The sequence below is a fragment of the Schistocerca gregaria genome, chromosome 9, assembly GCF_023897955.1.
Source record: "Schistocerca gregaria isolate iqSchGreg1 chromosome 9, iqSchGreg1.2, whole genome shotgun sequence".
Lineage (NCBI taxonomy): Eukaryota > Metazoa > Arthropoda > Insecta > Orthoptera > Acrididae > Schistocerca > Schistocerca gregaria.
Genome location: NC_064928.1, coordinates 238,509,337 through 238,529,516, shown reverse-complemented (window position 1 = coordinate 238,529,516; position 20,180 = coordinate 238,509,337). Strand labels below are relative to the sequence as shown.

Here is a 20,180-nt window from a genome sequence, read left to right as displayed (position 1 = left end):
GCCTGTTAGGCGCCGTAGAAGGGAGACTGGTCACAAAATAGGATCGCCTATTATACCATTCCACACATTCAGGCTGGCAAGAAACGCTGATAGTTCCGGCCTGTTAGGCGCCGTAGAAGGGAGACTGGTCACAAAATAGGATCGCCTATTATACCATTCCACACATTCCGGCTGGCAAGAAACACTGATAGTTCCGGCCTGTAAGGCGCCGTAGAAGGGAGACTGGTCACAAAATAGGATCGCCTATTATACCATTCCACACATTCCGGCTGGCAAGAAACGCTGATAGTTCCGGCCTGTTAGGCGCCGTAGACGGGAGACTGGTCACAAAATAGGATCGCCTATTATACCATTCCACACATTCAGGCTGGCAAGAAACGCTGATAGTTCCGGCCTGTTAGGCGCCGTAGAAGGGAGACTGGTCACAAAATAGGATCGCCTATTATACCATTCCACACATTCCGGCTGGCAAGAAACGCTGATAGTTCCGGCCTGTTAGGCGCCGTAGAAGGGAGACTGGTCACAAAATAGGATCGCCTATTATACCATTCCACACATTCCGGCTGGCAAGAAACGCTGATAGTTCCGGCCTGTTAGGCGCCGTAGAAGGGAGACTGGTCACAAAATAGGATCGCCTATTATACCATTCCACACATTCAGGCTGGCAAGAAACGCTGATAGTTCCGGCCTGTTAGGCGCCGTAGAAGGGAGACTGGTCACAAAATAGGATCGCCTATTATACCATTCCACACATTCCGGCTGGCAAGAAACGCTGATAGTTCCGGCCTGATAGGCGCCGTAGACGGGAGACTGGTCACAAAATAGGATCGCCTATTATACCATTCCACACATTCCGGCTGGCAAGAAACGCTGATAGTTCCGGCCTGTTAGGCGCCGTAGAAGGGAGACTGGTCACAAAATAGGATCGCCTATTATACCATTCCACACATTCCGGCTGGCAAGAAACGCTGATAGTTCCGGCCTGTTAGGCGCCGTAGAAGGGAGACTGGTCACAAAATAGGATCGCCTATTATACCATTCCACACATTCAGGCTGGCAAGAAACGCTGATAGTTCCGGCCTGTTAGGCGCCGTAGAAGGGAGACTGGTCACAAAATAGGATCGCCTATTATACCATTCCACACATTCCGGCTGGCAAGAAACGCTGATAGTTCCGGCCTGTTAGGCGCCGTAGAAAGGTGACTGGTCACAAAATAGGATCGCCTATTATACCATTCCACACATTCCGGCTGGCAAGAAACGCTGATAGTTCCGGCCTGTTAGGCGCCGTAGAAGGGAGACTGGTCACAAAATAGGATCGCCTATTATACCATTCCACACATTCAGGCTGGCAAGAAACGCTGATAGTTCCGGCCTGTTAGGCGCCGTAGAAGGGAGACTGGTCACAAAGTAGGATCGCCTATTATACCATTCCACACATTCCGGCTGGCAAGAAACGCTGATAGTTCCGGCCTGTTAGGCGCCGTAGAAGGGAGACTGGTCACAAAATAGGATCGCCTATTATACCATTCCACACATTCCGGCTGGCAAGAAACGCTGATAGTTCCGGCCTGTTAGGCGCCGTAGAAAGGTGACTGGTCACAAAATAGGATCGCCTATTATACCATTCCACACATTCCGGCTGGCAAGAAATGCTGATAGTTCCGGCCTGTTAGGCGCCGTAGAAGGGAGACTGGTCACAAAATAGGATCGCCTATTATACCATTCCACACATTCAGGCTGGCAAGAAACGCTGATAGTTCCGGCCTGTTAGGCGCCGTAGAAGGGAGACTGGTCACAAAATAGGATCGCCTATTATACCATTCCACACATTCCGGCTGGCAAGAAACGCTGATAGTTCCGGCCTGTTAGGCGCCGTAGAAGGGAGACTGGTCACAAAATAGGATCGCCTATTATACCATTCCACACATTCCGGCTGGCAAGAAACGCTGATAGTTCCGGCCTGTTAGGCGCCGTAGACGGGAGACTGGTCACAAAATAGGATCGCCTATTATACCATTCCACACATTCAGGCTGGCAAGAAACGCTGATAGTTCCGGCCTGTTAGGCGCCGTAGAAGGGAGACTGGTCACAAAATAGGATCGCCTATTATACCATTCCACACATTCCGGCTGGCAAGAAACGCTGATAGTTCCGGCCTGTTAGGCGCCGTAGAAGGGAGACTGGTCACAAAATAGGATCGCCTATTATACCATTCCACACATTCCGGCTGGCAAGAAACGCTGATAGTTCCGGCCTGTTAGGCGCCGTAGTAGGGAGACTGGTCACAAAATAGGATCGCCTATTATACCATTCCACACATTCAGGCTGGCAAGAAACGCTGATAGTTCCGGCCTGTTAGGCGCCGTAGAAGGGAGACTGGTCACAAAATAGGATCGCCTATTATACCATTCCACACATTCCGGCTGGCAAGAAACGCTGATAGTTCCGGCCTGTTAGGCGCCGTAGAAGGGAGACTGGTCACAAAATAGGATCGCCTATTATACCATTCCACACATTCCGGCTGCACCGATGCTGATGATTCGCTATCACCATACCATCCTGATTCTGCATAGTATCCCACAGACGACTGCTATGAAAGCTGAAGATACCACTCCGCGTAAAGGTGACCTCATCTGTGAACAGGATGGATGCCTGGTGAAGAAACCGGTGACAAAACCGCTCTCGACGGGGAAATTCTGTCGCTAGTAATCCCTGCACACGCGCTAAGTGATACGGACAGTAACAGCTGTCGTGAAGAATGTTCCGGACGATCGTCTGGCTTACCCTACACTGGCGGGCCAACTTCCTGGTACTGACACGACGGTCGCCTTCCACAGCGTTAATCACATTTTCATGCAAGTATGGTTTCCGAACATTTCGACTAGATCCTTCTTGATTTCCTGCTTTCTAAAACGACCCTGTCTCAGACAAACTGTTGCAAAAACCTGAAGGCTGTGCTTGTTGTCGGTGGAGATAGGTCTCCTGATAGAACCCTGCTGCCCGCCCACGGTCGCTATTTGCCTTTCCGTAAGTAAACACACCGTGTCGGCAAGCTCTCGATTAAAATACGGAACCATTGTGTACAACGCTGTACACACCCACTAGAAAGGGAGTTAGCGAGAGAAGTGAATCGGACACTACATTACGAAGTACGTTGGCAGGAGAGGGCACTAGGGCATGACGTATGAGGAACAGTAGCACCATCTAGGAGACCATGCATATCGTAACTGTGGCGGCGTGGTACAGCGCGCATTAGACCACAGTCTCTGTAACAAAGTATGAATGAATAAATGGTCTCTAGCATGAAAACCATCCGTTTCTTTACATAAGCTCATTAGACCTTTTTTGTTCAGTATCCTCTCATCGATCAATCCCTAGAGTTTGTAAACGGTGGAAAAAAATCACCCTGTATAAGAAATATAAGTGGACCCAAGAGTGAACCCTATGGGACTCGCTTTGTGATTTCGCATCAGTCTCTAAAACTTTTTCTCTTGCGACCACTGCCTGAATTGTGAAATGTTTTTATTCTGTTTGTTAAGTACGATTGAAATCAGCTGTGTTGAAAGCCATCAGTTCCATGAAATAAATGATAATTAATTGAAAGCCTAGCCACCGACAGGTGTTGTTGATATACCTCGACGTGGACAGCTGAAAATGTGTGCCCCGACCGGGACTCGAACCCGGGATGTCCTGCTTATATGGCAGACGCTCTGTCCATTGAGCCAGCGAGGACACAGATTAATACCGCGAATGCAGGGACTTATCCCTTGCACGCTACCCTTGAGACCCACATTCCCAACTGTCCACAATCTACATACGTAATGTACTTAACAGATATTTGCCCATTCACTCATTACTCGCGCACACTAAGGTGACGATTTCCGTAATAGTTCGGGCAATCTGTGCGCATTCGCACAGAGGAAGATCAATGGCTGGGTAGTCTTTAACTATACATAGAAGATAGTAACTGTTCTCGAAAGAGCAGATACCATTGATCATCGTGCAGCTTCTCTAGAATAAATGATAATTAATTGAAACCTTAGCCGCCGACAGGTGTTGTTGATATACCTCGATGTGGACAGCTGAAAATGTGTGCCCCGACCGGGACTCGAACCCGGGATGTCCTGCTTATATGGCAGACGCTCTATCCATTGAGCCAGCGAGGACACAGATTAATACCGCGAATGCAGGGACTTATCCCTTGCACGCCTCCGTTGAGACCCACATTCCCAACTGTCCACAATCTACATACATAATGTACTTAACAGATATTTGCCCATTCACTCATTACTCGCGCACACTAAGGTGACGATTTCCGTAATAGTTCGGGCAATCTGTGCGCATTCGCACAGAGGAAGGTCAATGGCTGGGTAGCCTTTAAATATACATAGAAGATAGTAACTGTTCTCGAAAGAGCAGATACCATTGATCATCGTGCAGCTTCTCTAGAATAAATGATAATTAATTGAAACCCTTAGCTGCCGACAGGTGTTGCTGATGTACCTCGATGGGGATTCCTGAAAATGTGTGCCCTGACTGGGACTCCGGGATCTCCTGCTTACATGGCAGACACACTATCCATCCGAGGACACGGGAAACGTGCAAGGGGTAAGTTCCTGCAGTCGCGTTATTCTTCTGTGTCCTCAGTGGCTCAGGTGGACAGAGCGTCTGCCATGAAAGCAATAGATCCCGGGTTCGAGTCCCGGTGGGGCACACATTTTCAGCTGTCCCATCGAGGTATATCAACACCTGTCGGCACCTGAGGGTTTCAATAAATTATCATTTATTCTAGAGAAGCTGCATCGTCATCAATCGTATCTGCTCTTTCGAGAACAGTTACTATCTTCATATACACGGGTGGTCAAAAAGTCAGTATAAATTTGAAAACTGAATAAATCACGGAATAATGTAGATAGAGAGGTACAAATTAACACACATGCATGGAATGACATGGGGTTCTATTAGAACCAAAAAAATACAAAAGTTCAAGAAATGTCCGACAGATAGCGCTTCATATGATCAGAATAGCAATAAGTAGCATAACAAAGTAAGACAATGCAAAGATGATGTTCTTTACAGGAAATGCCCAATATGTCCACCATCATTCATCAACAATAGCTGTAGTCGAGGAATAATGTTGTGAAAAGCACTGTAAAGCATGTCCGGAGTTATGGTGAGGCATTGGCGTCGGATGTTGTCTTTCAGCATGCCTAGAGATGTCGGTCGATCACTATACACTTGCGACTTCAGGTAACCCCAAAGCTAATGATCGCATGGACTGAGGTCTGGGCACCTGGGAGGCCAAGCATGACGAAAGTGGCGGCTGAGCACACGATCATCACCAAACGACGCTCGCAAGAGATCTTTCATGCGTCTAGCAATATGGGGTGGAGTACCATCCTGCATAAACATCGTACGTTCCAGCAGGTGTTTATCAGTCAGGCTGGGGATGATGCGATTCTGTAACATATCGGCGTACCTCTGACCCGTCACGGTAGCAGTTACGGTACAAAACCAGAATCACGCATTTCCTCGAAAAAGAAAGGCCCGATAACGGTAGATGTGGTAAATCCAACCCATACCGTGACTTTCTCGTCATGCAACGGAGTTTCCACGACAGTTCTAGGATTTTCGATAGCCCAAATTCTGCAGTTGTGGGCGCTGACAGACCCTCGGAGCGTGAAATGAGCTTCGTCGGTCCACAACACGTTACTCAACCAATCGTCATCTTCCGCCATCTTTTGAAACGCCCACACCGCAAATGCCCTCTGCTTCACTAAATCGCCAGGTAACAGTTCATGATTCCGACGGATAGCATCGGAGGGTACGCCTAAGTGCCAACCAAGCAGTAGTGTATGGAATGCCGGTGCGACGTGCGACTGCACGAGCGCTGACTTTCCTGTGCAAGGACGAACCCGCTACAGTCTCCATTTCTTCCTAAACTGTCTCAGCAGCACTACGCCTTGTGCTCGGTCGGCCACTACGGGGTGTATCGTCTCAACAACCTGTGGCTTCGAACTTCGAAATCATTCTCGCCATAGCTCCATTTGTCAAAGGACATTTACCCGTTCGAATCCCTTTGCTATGGCGATAGGATCGTGACGCTGAACTAGCATATTCCCCATTCTCATAATACAGCTTCACTAAAAATGCCTTTTGAGGTAACTTCAACATGCTGCGACTGCTGGCCCATCTGATTCTCTCCCTCTTTTTTTTTTTTTCTTTATTGTTATTTTCATACCTGTGCAATCAGGTAGGCTGTGAGCAGCATGCTACGCCGCTCTTCAGCCATAGAGTTGACAATGAAGGCTGTCAGCGGCATGCTACGCCGCTCTTCAGCCATAGAGTTGACAATGACATAACACAGCATGGAGAACCAGAATAAACATAGTGACGGGCAAAAAATAGTGGACACAGAAATACAAAAAAAAAAACACGGAGCCGTTGACACTCGACTATAACGACACTGAAAACATGTTGACACAGCGCACGGAACACTGATGAATCCGACGGCACAAGTGAACGTACGAGCGTGACGGTGGACACTAAAAACACAAAACGACGGCACACACACACACACGCGAAACTGATGGCGATGATCTCCAGTGCACGAATGTCCACAGAGTGTGTACGAGTCTGGGGACCTGCCAAGAGGGGAAAAAGGGGAAGTGGGAGGGAGAGGGGTGAGCAAGGATGCCAATGGCGGAGGAGACGAAAGTAGGAGATCGAGGAAGGGCTGGAGGGGAAGCCCGGGGGAGGAGTGGGAAGAAAGGGAGGAGGGAGGGAAGGGGGAGAGAAGGGAAGGGAGGGTGCCCAAAGGAACAAACACAGGAAGAGGGAGGGAGGATCAAAGTTGATAGGAGGGGTAGATGGAGGGGAGGAGGGCATCATCAGGCAGGGGGAGCCAGCAAAAGCCACCTTGGGAGAGGGTAAGGAGGGTGGAGAGATGGAGACCGGGTGGGATGTGGGAATACAGGTGCGGCAGCGGGCAGGGGTGGGAGAGGATGGGGGAGACAAGTGGATGAGGAGGATCGAGTTTACGGGAGGTGTACAGGATCCGTATCCTTTCAAGGAAAAGGAGGAGCTGGGGGAACGGAATGAGGTCGTACAGGATCCGCGAGGGGGAGGGGAGACGGATGCGATAGGCGAGGCGGAGAGCATGGCGTTCAAGGATCTGAAGGGATTTGTAAAAGGTAGGGGGGAGGGGGCGGATTCTCTCTCTCTCTTATTACAGCTCCTTTTATATACGATTGTCATGTGCAGTCACTGACGTTTTGCTGTCCAGCGCCATCTGTCGGACACTTTGTGAACTTTTTTTTTCTAATAAAACCCCACCTCATTCCAAGGATGTGTGTCAATTTGTACCTCTCTATCTACGTTATTCCGTGGTTTATTAAGTTTTCAAATTTATACTGACTCCCGGTATATAATTGCACGAAAGTTAAGTTTTTCTAAACGCTGTGGTAGGATGGCATTTGAAGTGGCTCGCCGCCGCCTCGGTTGCAGGTGAGGTGCCGTGCAAGCTGGGCCTGGGCTTCAAGGAGGACGCGGCGGACCTGCGCTCGAGCACGGAGGAGCTGGACCTGGGCGACGACGACCCGGTGGGCTGCGAGGAGCGGCCGCGCAGCCGGCGCGGCTCTGCGCGCTCCGCCCGCGGCCTCGGCCCCGGCGTCAAGCAGGAGGCGGGCGGGCGGCCGCGCGGCGGCTCGCTCTCCAAGTACGAGCTGGACGCCGCCGCCGCCGCCGCCGCCTCCGCGCACGAGCGCAAGGACTCCCTGTCCATCGTCAGCACCGGCAGGACGTCGCGCCTCTCCTCCGTAGGTGGGTCCCACTCTCTCTGCGCATCCCGGCCTCCGGCCGTCTGCCGCTCGGCCGATCGCGTACTCTCTCGGTCATCGTCAGCCTGCACGCTTTAGTGGGCGTTCTCATTCTACGTGACAACTTGTTGGTCACTAAGCAGCGTCATATTGCTCTCTGATTTCTTCTCACATGATCATCCGGTGTCCCAGGCCAGCCGAATGTTGTATATTCAGCTGACCGGCGACACCACAGCTGGGCTTCGACCATCGATAGTCCAACAAGAAGCTGAACAGGAAAGTGAAGAGCTATCGCATGATATTTAGTTTGTGGGGCGCTCAACTACACGGTCATCAGCACCTGTACAAAGTCCAATCTTTACACATTCCATTATTTTTTACACAGTCCTATCTAGCCACTGTCACGAATTATGGTGTTGATGATGATGATGATGATCATCATCATCATCATGTTCATGGAAAAAGCGATCGGCACAACAAACTACATATTTCCACCTGCAGTCATCATCAACCATTCGACGTCCACTGTTAGGAATAGGCCTCCTCTAGGCTTTAACACACATTACCTGCTTCAGATACATTATGTGATCAGAAGTATCCCATCACCTCTAAGTCGACAAATCATTACCAAATATGCGGCAACCAGTCGCAAAATCATGTTTCATTTATTCACTTTTGCAAATCGATTTCAACTGATTAACAGCCATCATCGGTGCTTTCAACCAATATGTGCCCTGAGTAGTAATATGTCTTAAGCAGACCTCACTTTTTTTAATCTCTGCTTAACACAGTATAACTACTAAGGGCACATATTGGTTGAAAGCACCTATGATGGCTGTTAATCAGTTGAAATCGATTTGCAAAAGTGAATAAATAAAACATGATTTTGCGACTGGTTGCCGCACATTTGGTAATTTTATGGTTTACGGTCGTTGCATGATTTGGGAACCACATGGAGCCCACCATTCATAAATTTTGGGTTTGTCCACCCTTCACCTTTATGACGTCTTGAAGTCTATTTAGGAGACATTCGGTGAGGTGTCTGAATCTGTGTAGAGAACTAGTCATTCTTTCTCAAGAGCCGAAAGCACAGAAGGTACTCATGTTGGACGCGAGGGTTTGGTGCGAATTCTACGACTGCCACGCCCTGTCCTTGATGATACGTTTCAAATAGGATAGCAATTGCTACTGTCAGTCACTGCCAGCCTCCAATCGAACACAGTGTCTACTGCACACTTATAATAGGATAACTTGTAAAGTTTCTGAAGGGTACATAAAAATACACGTCTTCATGGGGGCAAAGCACACAGAAATTAGACGGAAGTTGACTGGTGGCGGGTAGTGTGGGTCTACGAGTCGAGATTTTGCCTGTTATTCGATGTGGGGCGTCGAGTCCACCGACAACTCAATGAGGCGTTCAGCCGTCTCTGAGCAGAATGTGTTGTTCAGTGTAGAAGTGATTCTGTGATATTTTGACCGCCTTTTAGAGACGGTTACATTTACGTTAGAGTGAACACGAGTAGTGACGTTTATTGCAACATGTTCAGTGATCAAATGTACAGTCACATTAACTTGACCACTGTCTATGTTTGAAGTCAACATGTATCAATCATCTACAAAGACAGGTGACTCCACTAACAGTGAAGGGTATATAAAGTATGTCAGGAGGACCAGGGGGTCACAATGCGGTCGTCTACATCTACATCTACATGACTACTCTGCATTTCACATTTAAGTGCTTGGCAGAGGGTTCATCGAGCCACAATCATACTATCTCTCTACCATTCCGCTCCCCAACAGCGCGCGGAAAAAACGAACATCTAAACCTTCTGTTCGAGCTCTGATTTCTCTTATTTTATTTTGATGATCATTCCTACCTATGTAGGTCGGGCTCAACAAAATATTTTCGCATTCGGAAGAGAAAGTTGGTGACTGAAATTTCGTAAATAGATCTAGCCGCGACGAAAAACGTCTTTGCTTTGATGACTTCCATCCCAACTCGCGTATCATACCTGCCACACTCTCTCCCCTATTACGCGATAATACAAAATGAGCTGCCCTTTTTTGCACCCTTTCGGTGTCCTCCGTCAATCCCACCTGGTAAGGATCCCACACCGAGCAGCAATATTCTAACAGAGGACGAACGAGTGTAGTGTAAGCTGTCTCTTTAGTGCACTTGTTGCATCTTCTAAATGTCTTGCCAATGAAACGCAACCTTTGGCTCGCCTTCCCCACAATATTATCTATGTGGTCTTTCCAACTGAAGTTGTTCGTAATTTTAACACCCAGGTACTTAGTTGAATTGACAGCCTTGAGAATTGTACTATTTATCGAGTAATCGAATTCCAACGGATTTCTTTCGGAACTCATGTGGATCACCTCACACTTTTCGTTATTTATCGTCAACTGCCACCTGCCACACCATACAGCAATCTTTTCTAAATCGCTTTGCAACTGATACTGGTCTTCGGATGACCTTACTAGACGGTAAATTACAGCATCATCTGCGAACAACCTAAGAGAACTGCTCAGATTGTCACGCAGGTCATTTATATAGATTAGGAACAGCAGAGGTCCCAGGACGCTTCCCTGGGGAACACCTGATATCACTTCAGTTTTACTCGATGATTTGCCGTCTATTACTACGAACTGCGACCTTCCTGAGAGGAAATCACTAATCCAGTCGCACAACTGAGACGATACCCAGTCGTTGTCGTAATGCGGAAACGGAGCGATTCCCCTGACGTCCAAAGTGGCGCGATCGTTGGCTTTCGGGCCAAAGGTGGAAGCATTTCTGAAACAGCTAAGTTTTTAAACTGCTCATATACCTCCGTGGTTAAAGTAGCTGTGCATAGCAAAATGACACTGTCCGAAACCTGTGCCAAGACAACTATGGTACACCACGAGCCATAGGTGAGATGGGTGAACGACAGCTGCGGAAATGTGTGTGGATAAGCAGCAGCTGACAGCCCAGATGAGCTAAGGGGCTGCCAACAGTGTCTCCGCAACGGACAATGCCGCGTATGGGCTCCTACAGCAGGTGCCTGGTTCGTGCACACATGCTGACTGCTGCTCATCGACGGCGAAGGCTGGAATTTGGGCGCCAGTAGCGCAGCTGCTCGCCCACTGAGTGGCGACAGGTGACCTTTTCAGATGAATCACGTATTATTCTCCACCGGACAGGTTGCCAATGGCGTGTACAGCCCGCAACAATCGTCGGAAGCGTCCAAGCTGTAGGAAGTAGCTTTATGGCCTGGGAAATGTTTTTGTGGCACATTCTCTGGAAGGATTAATGGATCAACTCAAGTACACGTCCATCCTTCAATACCACGTCCACACCTACATGTAGGTGTGAGCGAGGCATGTAGGTCCTGGGATTGCAGCAGAACGTAACGTGTTACGCAGCTCACAGTGTATGTGCATGTTTGAACAATACCAGGATAAGCTGACTGTACTCCACTGGCCACCTAACTCGCTGAATTAAGCCCAGTCGAGGATCTGTGGGACCAGTTGGATGGTGCTGTTCCTGTCATGGATCCTCAACCGAGACGTAGTTCAACTGGCCACAACAATGGACTTACCACAGCTTCCAGAACCCTCTTCCTGCACGTCTGTGCTGCAAAATGTGGTTATTCAGGCTTTTGACAAGTGCGCACATTAATTTGATTGAATCACGTATATCTTTTTGATAAATACGCTACACAGGGCTGCACACGTCCGTTCCTCACTTCACTGTCTTTATTGATATTACCCCACAGGAAACGTCGGGGGTTACTCTGAACAGGAAGTGAAACTTAGCAATAAAAAAATCCTGCAATTTGGCAGCTCTACTGGAGCTAATCGTCAGTGAGTGGCTTCAGCTGGATGTTCCATGCGTGAAGAGACTTTTAGAGTCACTTACTCGACGTAACGAGATCACTACCGAGACTAGGACAGTGTTACGTGGTGTTAGCACCATATCCCCGAGGCTAAAACGAAATTGGAACACTTACATCCTGTGGCTTTGATCTCCTTGTATGCCGCAGCTACGAGAATAGTGGTAGCCCCAACAGTTCCATGAATTCCAGTCGGCTTTCAGAGCCAGAAGGCTTCCCCTGCCCCTTTATGGTGGGGGATCACCCCCTCCCCCCCCCCCCCCCCCCCCCGTTGATCCGGCACCACCTCTCTTGGGAGCACCTTCCCCCACCCCCTCAACCATCACCATCAAGGACACCAGTCCCCACTTCTCAGCTGCGTAGGTCTTCTTCAGCTCCTCTCGCCAGGAAGGGGTCCCTTGAGTCACTCCCTTCCCAGGTTTCTGCTAATGGGAGAGATGATGTCCACCAGCGTCTGAAGAGCCCAAAAGCAGCATGTCGTAGGGCTTCTGTGCCTATTTTTATTGTGGAAGCGACCGATCGGTCTATGGCGACCGATACACAGTACCTCGTATGCTCCGTCGCCTGTGACATCGTTCCCCGCCGAGAAGAACGCACTGGTTGCGCCCCTGTGGTGGCTGGACTGGTGCCCACACTGCCTTCCAGAGACTAAACCGTCCCCGCCCCCGCCCCCGCACAGCCCTAGCCTCCCTAGGCGGGGCGGCAGTGAGGGGTGAGTGTTCCCCCTCCAACGCCGGCGGCCGAGAGCGCCGACCTGTTGCCGCCTTGCACTGTATGCAACCTGCAGTCCACGGCGGAAGCCGCGCCTCGTAGGCGCGGCAGCCTAGGCCACCGCGCTCAGACCTAGGTCTGCGTCGCCGACAGCTGCAAGGTGAGATGACGCACGCCGCCGTCCGGGCAGTTGGCTGTTCAGCGTTTCCTGTCGGACGAGGCAAAGATATCCCGAGGGAACCATTCAGTCGGCCGCGCACTAGACGCTGTTTCCATTCCTCCGCGCTAGTCAAAACTGTCTCAAACCCGAAATCTTCTTACCGACTGACCCAGCCAGGCACGACCTATGGCTATTTCTATTTAGGTCAGAATGCCCACATTTTCGTTTTGAAAACAAACATCACGTCTAGATAAGTAAAAATCCCAATTATAGGTTCTTAAAAAGAGTGTCACGTATTCCTGCAGGAGGTATTATTGGCCAAAACTACAAGAAAAGTTCCTATAATTATACTTCCAGAAACTAATACCTGTACAGAGATGACCCGATTAACTTGTGACGAGTTATGTGTAATACACTACTGGCTATTAAAACTGCTACACCCTGAAGATGACGTGCTACAGACGCGAAATTTAACCGACAGGAAGAAGATGCTGTGATATGCAAATGATTAGCTTTTCAGAGCATTCACACAAGGTAGGCGCCGGTGGTGGCACCTACATCGTGCTGACATAAGAAACGTTTCCAACCGATGTCTCATACACAAACAGCAGTTGACCGGCGTTGCCTGGTGAAACGTTGTTGTGATGCCTCTTGTAAGGAGGAGAAATGCGTACAATCACGTTTCCGAAAAAATGGTTCAGATAGGTATGAGCACTATGGGACTTCACTTCTGAGGTCATCAGTCCCCTAGACCTTAGAACTACTTACACCTAACTAACCTAAGGACATCACACACATCCATGCCCGAGGCTGGATTCGAACCTACGACCGTAGCGGTCGCGCGGGTCCAGACTGTAGCGCCTAGAACCGCTGAGGTACCCGGCCGGCTCACGTTTCCAACTTTGATAAAGGTCGGATTGTAGCCTATCGCGATTGCGGTTTATCGTATAGCGACATTGCTACTCGCGTTGTTCGAGATCCCATGACTATTATATGACTATTATATGCAATCGGTGGGCTCACGAGGGTGATACGGAACGCCGTGCTGGATCCCAACGGCCTCGTGTCACTAGCAGTCGAGATGACAGACATATTATCCGCGTGGCTGTAACGGAAAGTGCAGTCACGTCTCGATCCCTCAGTCAACCGATGGGGACGTTTGCAATATAACAACCAGTTGTACGATCAGTTCGACGACGTTTGCAGCAGCATGGATTGTCATTTGGGAGACCATGGCTGCGGTTACCCTTGATGCTGCATCACAGACAAGAGCGCTTGCGATGGTGTACTCAACGACGAACCTGGGTGCACGAATGGCAAAATGTCATTTTTTCGGATGGATCCAGGTTCTGTTTACAGCATCTTGATGCTCGCATCTGTGTTTGGTGACATCGCGGTAAACGCACATTGAAAGCGGGTATTCGTCATCGCCATACTGGCGTATCACCCGCCGTGATGATATGGGGTGCCATTGGTTATACGTCTCGGTCACCTCTTGTTCGCATTGACGGAACTTTGAACGGTGGACGTTACATTTCAGGTGTGTTACGACCCGTGACTCTACCTGTCATTCGATCTCTTCGAAACCCTACATTTCAGCATGATAATGCACGACCGCATGTTGCAGGTCCTGTACGGGCCTTTCTCGATAGAGAAAATGTTCGACTGCTGCCCTGACCAGCACATTCTCTAGATCTATCAGCAATTGAAAACGTATGGTCAATGGTGGCAGAGCAACTGGCTCGTCACAATACGCCAGTCACTTCTCTTGATGAAATGTTGTATCGTGTTGAAGCTGCAAGGGCAGCTATATCTGTACACGCCATCCAAGCTCTGTTTGTCTCAATGCCCAGGCGTATCAAGGACGTTATTACGGCCAGAGCTGGTTGTTCTGGGTACTGATTTCTCAGGAGCTATGCACCCAAATTGCGTGAAAATGTAATCACATGTCAGTTCTAGTATAATGTATTTGTCCAATGAATACCCGTTTATCACCTGCATTTCTTCATGGTGTAGCAATTTTAATGGCCACTAGTGTATTTAGGTCGGAAAGTCCCCATTTTCGTTATGAAAACAAACATCTAGTCGAGATACGAACAACTCCTGATTATAGGCTCTTTAAAAGAAAATGTCGCGTATTCTTGCAGGAGGTAGTATTGACCAAAACTAGAATAAAAGTTCCTATACTTAAACCTACAGAAACCTATACCTGTCGAGAGATGGCCCGCTTAACTTGTGACGAGTTATGTATACTATTTGGTGGTGTATATTGTCTTACTGTGGCGTGGTAAATTACCACAATACGCACGTGTGAGCAGATGCAACTTCTCGAGCAGTTGTAGAAATGATACATGGCGATTGCTTCAGTGTTAGTGCAGAGTAAAGCAAGCAGCCTTACGGCGACAAAGTGACAATAAACACCTTCCGTTGTCATACTCGCCGGTATGTGGTAGTGCCAATCTATTCGTTACTGGTTCTAAAGGACGGGCGTGCTGCAAGTTCTATAGAAACTGTGAGCAAGTTTTCGGAGCGAATTTTTTGCCACCGACTGGCCGTGCGTAGTGTCTTAAATTTTGCGAAGATAGTCCGGTCTAGTTATATAATGAGCACACAAAGGAATTAATGAAAAACCGAATAATGCAAGCGACAGACAGATTAATGATAATGGCGTGGGGAGTGTTAATTCTTAGTCAGAAATTTTTACAGCGGAAAGGCAAGGCGCGTCTTCTTCACTGCTTCTTTAGGGCAGTGGACGCATCGAAGTAGCAGGAGAGAATACGCAAACATAAAATTGGTTTCAACCTTATGGTGCGGGCTTTTCGCGCCTACAGTGTAGTACATTTGGTCTACACATATTAAAAAAAAAAAAAAAGCTTTGCATCAGGTCTGTTCCCAGAACTCCTGAAGATAGACGTTGACTGTGGATACTGTATCACAGACACAGTCCCTTTGACTGTTCATAGATCACACTAAACTCGCCGAAAGATGTAAACAACCATGCATGGGCAGCGCCTATAGTTGGAGGATGTCCAACTCCCGATCAGTTCCAGTCATTCCACCAGGAAGGTGGTACACTGCTCTTGTTGTCTGTAGTTCAAATGGCTCTAAGCACTATGGGAGGTCATCAGTCCCATAGACTTAGAACTACTTAAGCCTAACTAACCTAAGGACATCACACACAACCATGTTCGAGGCAGGATGCGAACCTGCGACCGTAGCACCATCGCGGATCCGGACTGAAGCGCCTAGAACCGCTCGGTCACAGCGGCCGTCCACGTTCTCTTCACCGATGAGTGTCGCATATGCCTTCAACCACACAATCGTCGGAGACGTGTTTGGAGGCAACCCAGTCATGCTGAACGCCTTAGGTACACCGTCCAGCGAGTGCAGCAAGGTGGAGGTTCCCTGCTGTTTTGGGATGGTATTATGTGGGACTGACGTACGCCGCTGGTGCTCGTGGAAGGCACCGTAACGGCTGTACGATACGTGAATGCTGTCCTCCGGCCGATAGTGCAAGCATATCGGCAGCATGCTAGTGAGGCATTCGTCTTCATGGACGACATGTCGAGCCCCCATCGTGTACATGACTTCCTTCTGGATAACGAACTCGCTCGACTAGAGTGTCCAGCATGTTCTCCAGACATGAACCCTATCGAACATGCCTGGGATAGATTGAAAAGGGTTATTTATGGACGACGTGACCCACCAACCACTCTGAGCGATGTACGCCGAATCGCCGTTGAAGAGTGGGACAATCTGGACCAACACTGCCTTTATAAACTTGTGGATAGTATGCCACGACGAATACCGGCATTCATCAATGCAAGAGGACGTGCTACTGTGTACAGAAATCTGGATCACCACCCCTGAAGGTCTCGCTATATGGTGGTCCAACATGCAATGTGTGCTTTTCATGAGCAATAAAAAGGGCGGAAATAATGTTTTGTTGATCTCTATTCCAATTTTCTGTACATGTGCTGGAACTCTTGGAACCGACGTGATGCAAAACTTGTTTTGATATGTGTATATCACCTCCGTTGTGCCTGCTGGTTAAATATATCATACCCAATACCTGTATACGGATAACGATCCGAATTTCTTGAAGTGTAGATGATTTGAGAAATGCGGCCAACGCTGTGCTGACTCAGAGGAATTCGATGAAGATGAATGTGTAGAATGTCCGGAACTTCACTCTGAAACCCAATGGAAAGGTGACTGGTTACAATGTGTAGCGTGCAAACGGTGAATGGATGTAGATTGTTCAGTTTAGAGCAACGTATGGGCGATTTGTGGAAGAAATTAGAAGAAAAATCAGAAAAAATTGCAGTTATACAAAAGTAAAATAATACTTTCTATCTTGGAATTTCTTTGTTCGTTATCTACCTACGAACAGTTTCATTCAGTTTTTACTTTTGTATCAATTACCACACGCGTTTATGGCAGTTAGGCCTTGTCTAACTCCTTCATTGTTTCTCTTAACTTGTAATTTAATAAAAGATCCAGTCTGCTAGACTCATCTTTTTAGTTAACTAACAAGTTCCAGAAGTACAATCATGACTGATCTCTACTACCCATGGTGCGTCATATTACCTACCCCAGGAGGAAAGTTTGGCATAATACAGTCAATTTTATATACTGTTTAAAATTTCAGTTTCATTGATATATTTACAGAAGCGATATTTTTCTCAGAGGCGATTAATGTGTGCTAAACGTTTGGCAAGCATTTATATTTTTCCATACGTAATTTACGGGACTTAGACAACGTTTCCAAAATGTGCGTTATCTCTTTCCGCTTCACCTGAAAGCCAGGAACTGCTCCTGACAGCCTAATAGGGCCACACAGTCTATGGAACAGATTAACAGGTGCTACCTATCACCGCTTTCTGCGCGAAGAATCGGCGGCGCTATTGGGCAGAAAGACTGGTTTAAGCGCGACGGGCTTGCAGCCTGTTATCGATGGAGCTTGCGGTGGTACCTCACGCGACATTTCTTGGCCAGTTGATTGCTAGACGAGGTCCAGAAGCGTGGCCTCCCGGCTCATCGGACCTGAATCCGTGGACCTCCTGGATATTAGGACGTTTAAAGGGAGTAGTGTACTCATATGCACAGCCATCGACAATGCGCAAACATTAGAGGAGCGTGTGACCAATGCATCTGATTCAAAGCGAACGGAGCAGGGTGTATTCGAAATAGTGGGCGATTCACTGCAAAAAAGGGCTGAGGATCTGTCAGGATGCGTGGTACCCACACGCAACACTGCCTACAATGTGTACTCACTACCTGACAGGCAGACGGAAATGAGAAGACAGGTAGGCGCATATCTCGGCCAGTACAGCGACTTCCTGTTTTGAGCAATACCGCCACTCGTAGAAATAGAAGACACCGTTTTTGGAGACTTTTTACACTCTCTTCATTATGCGACAGTCTAGTAAACGTATCTGAAACAAAGAAATCGGCTTTTAGTCAGAAGAGAACTAGCTGGCAAAAGTTCACTCAACTCGTATCCAAAACCGAGCCACAAATCGATCAAAGAGTTGCTTGTCGTTACTGAGTATTTTACACTTCCTCTAGAATTTTCACGAATAGATGTGATGCAAGACAGCGAACTAATGAAGTGCCTCTGTCGAAACGAAATCAAAAGTTGATACTGAAAAAGTTTAATAGCGAATGGTGTAACATCTACACATAACTTCAAGAAAAACGGGTAGCTCTGCGAAAGCATCATTAGTGTTTCATTGAAACATAGTCATATGTTTCTGTGGACCGCTGTAAAACTTACTCTTCAGTGCCCTGCAAATATTGATGTGGGCCAACAAAGGTAAAGGAAATTATTTCGTCAGTGATACGTCCGTAATCAAAAATGTGAAAACCAATTGAACGACTCTAATTATTATTCTGTTCCTTCAGATGCGTCCAACGAAGAGTACATTACCTCTTACCACTCCTGTCGTTGCAGCACTTCATGGGTTCAACATAATAAAGCCAACAATTGTAGAATGTGGAGGGTGGTCGGAAATTCCCACTACAAACTTCTAAGACTTGTAGTGGGGAGTGAGTACATAACATTTTGAATAGGAACCCACTTTCAGAAACGTACCATTTTCGTGCTACAACCATTTGAGAACGTGTTGGTAATGCGACCATTTTTACATGTAGTTGACTGGGCGTGATCCAGTGAATCACTTGTTTTACATTTCCACTCGTTAATAGACAATGAGACTGCTCGTGTACTTGTTGACGGGTTCTCATCAACATGATGCACTAATGCCTCTTCCAGTTCGGGCGTGTGGGGCCTCCCTGGAGCGCCGCTGGAAGGTATCCTTTCTCGAAACCGCTGCGTGATTGTGGCGAAAAGGGTACGCGATGTAGTCTGAAGTTGTGGAGAACTATCTTGATAGAGGCGACGAGCAGTTCTTCCATTGCGGTGAGCTTCGCCATTCAGGAAGATCATGTCGGTGTGTTATGCAAACTTGTACTCAGCCGTGTTGCTGAAACACTGACAGACGCTTGAATGAGGCTCAGCCAGATCAGTGAAGTAGGATAGGATGTCAAATCACATCAGTCGATCTGACTTAAGCACCTTTCACTATGACTACCGCGTTGCAAACATTCCTAGCAAACATCGTTTCAGACGGCTGTAGCACGAAAACGGTACGTTTCCGGACATGTGTTCCTATTCAAACTATTACGCACTCACTCCCCTCTACAAGTCCTAGAAGTTTGTAACGGGAATTTCCGACCACCCTGTATAGCCTATACGCACTTTAAGACTTATATGCATCTACCGAATTGCAACAACGCTAGTGGTGTATAGTGGATTAAATCAAGCAGTTCTGAGGAAATTAGACACTAAAAGTAGACTCTAGAAGCAGTAGACTAGTTTTGCTATTTGAGTTACAAGATAAATAATGATTGGTGATTAGAGACGATATAAAACGCAGCTGGGAATAGCAAGACAAAGATCACAGAAAAAGTACATTCAAAACTAATGTAAGTGATAGGAAATCTTTTCTGAAGGTATTTGTCTGTTGTGTAGTTCTGTATGGAAATTGAAACGTGGATGATAAGCATTTCAGGGAAGAAGTGAATTTTTGAAATGTGGTGCTACGAAAGAATGCTAAAGGTTAGATGGGTGGATCGGGTAACTAATTTGGGGATACTGACCCAAATTGTGAAGAAAGCAAATTTGTGCACAAGTTGATAAAAAGAAGGATCGATTGACAGTACACATACTAAGGCATCAAGGAATCGTCTGTTTGATAAAGGAAGGAAGCATGAGGAGTAAAAACTGTAGAGGAAGACTCTCCTCCGAATACAGTAACCACATTCAAATGGATGTCGGTCGCAAAAGTTACGGAGAGATGAAGAGTTTTGCACACATTAGAGTAGCGCAGAGAGCTGCATCAAACCGGTCTACGGACTGAAGCCCACAGCAGTAAACCCGTATGTGTTAATTCTAGCTTTACAGATATCATTTCAGAAAAAATCTCGACAGTGTTTTGTCGACATTGTAATACTCTTGCTACACATCCACACAGCTTCAGTTCTATCTGTATGTCTTTCCCAACTTGAATCTTCGCGGAAGCTCAGCCTCTAAGCGAATTACCTTATAAAT

At 47.6% G+C, this 20,180-nt stretch overlaps 1 protein-coding gene across 1 annotated transcript in view; it reads left to right on the top strand.

Moving 5' to 3' along the window:
* The window catches only part of LOC126291536 (protein PRRC2A-like), a 695,341-nt gene that overhangs the window by 502,619 nt on the left and 172,542 nt on the right, over positions 1 to 20,180 (top strand). The window contains exon 6 of the mRNA XM_049985037.1: positions 7,509 to 7,823. Coding sequence (XP_049840994.1) covers positions 7,509 to 7,823 — 315 coding nt within the window. The remainder of the gene's footprint in view (positions 1 to 7,508; positions 7,824 to 20,180) is intronic.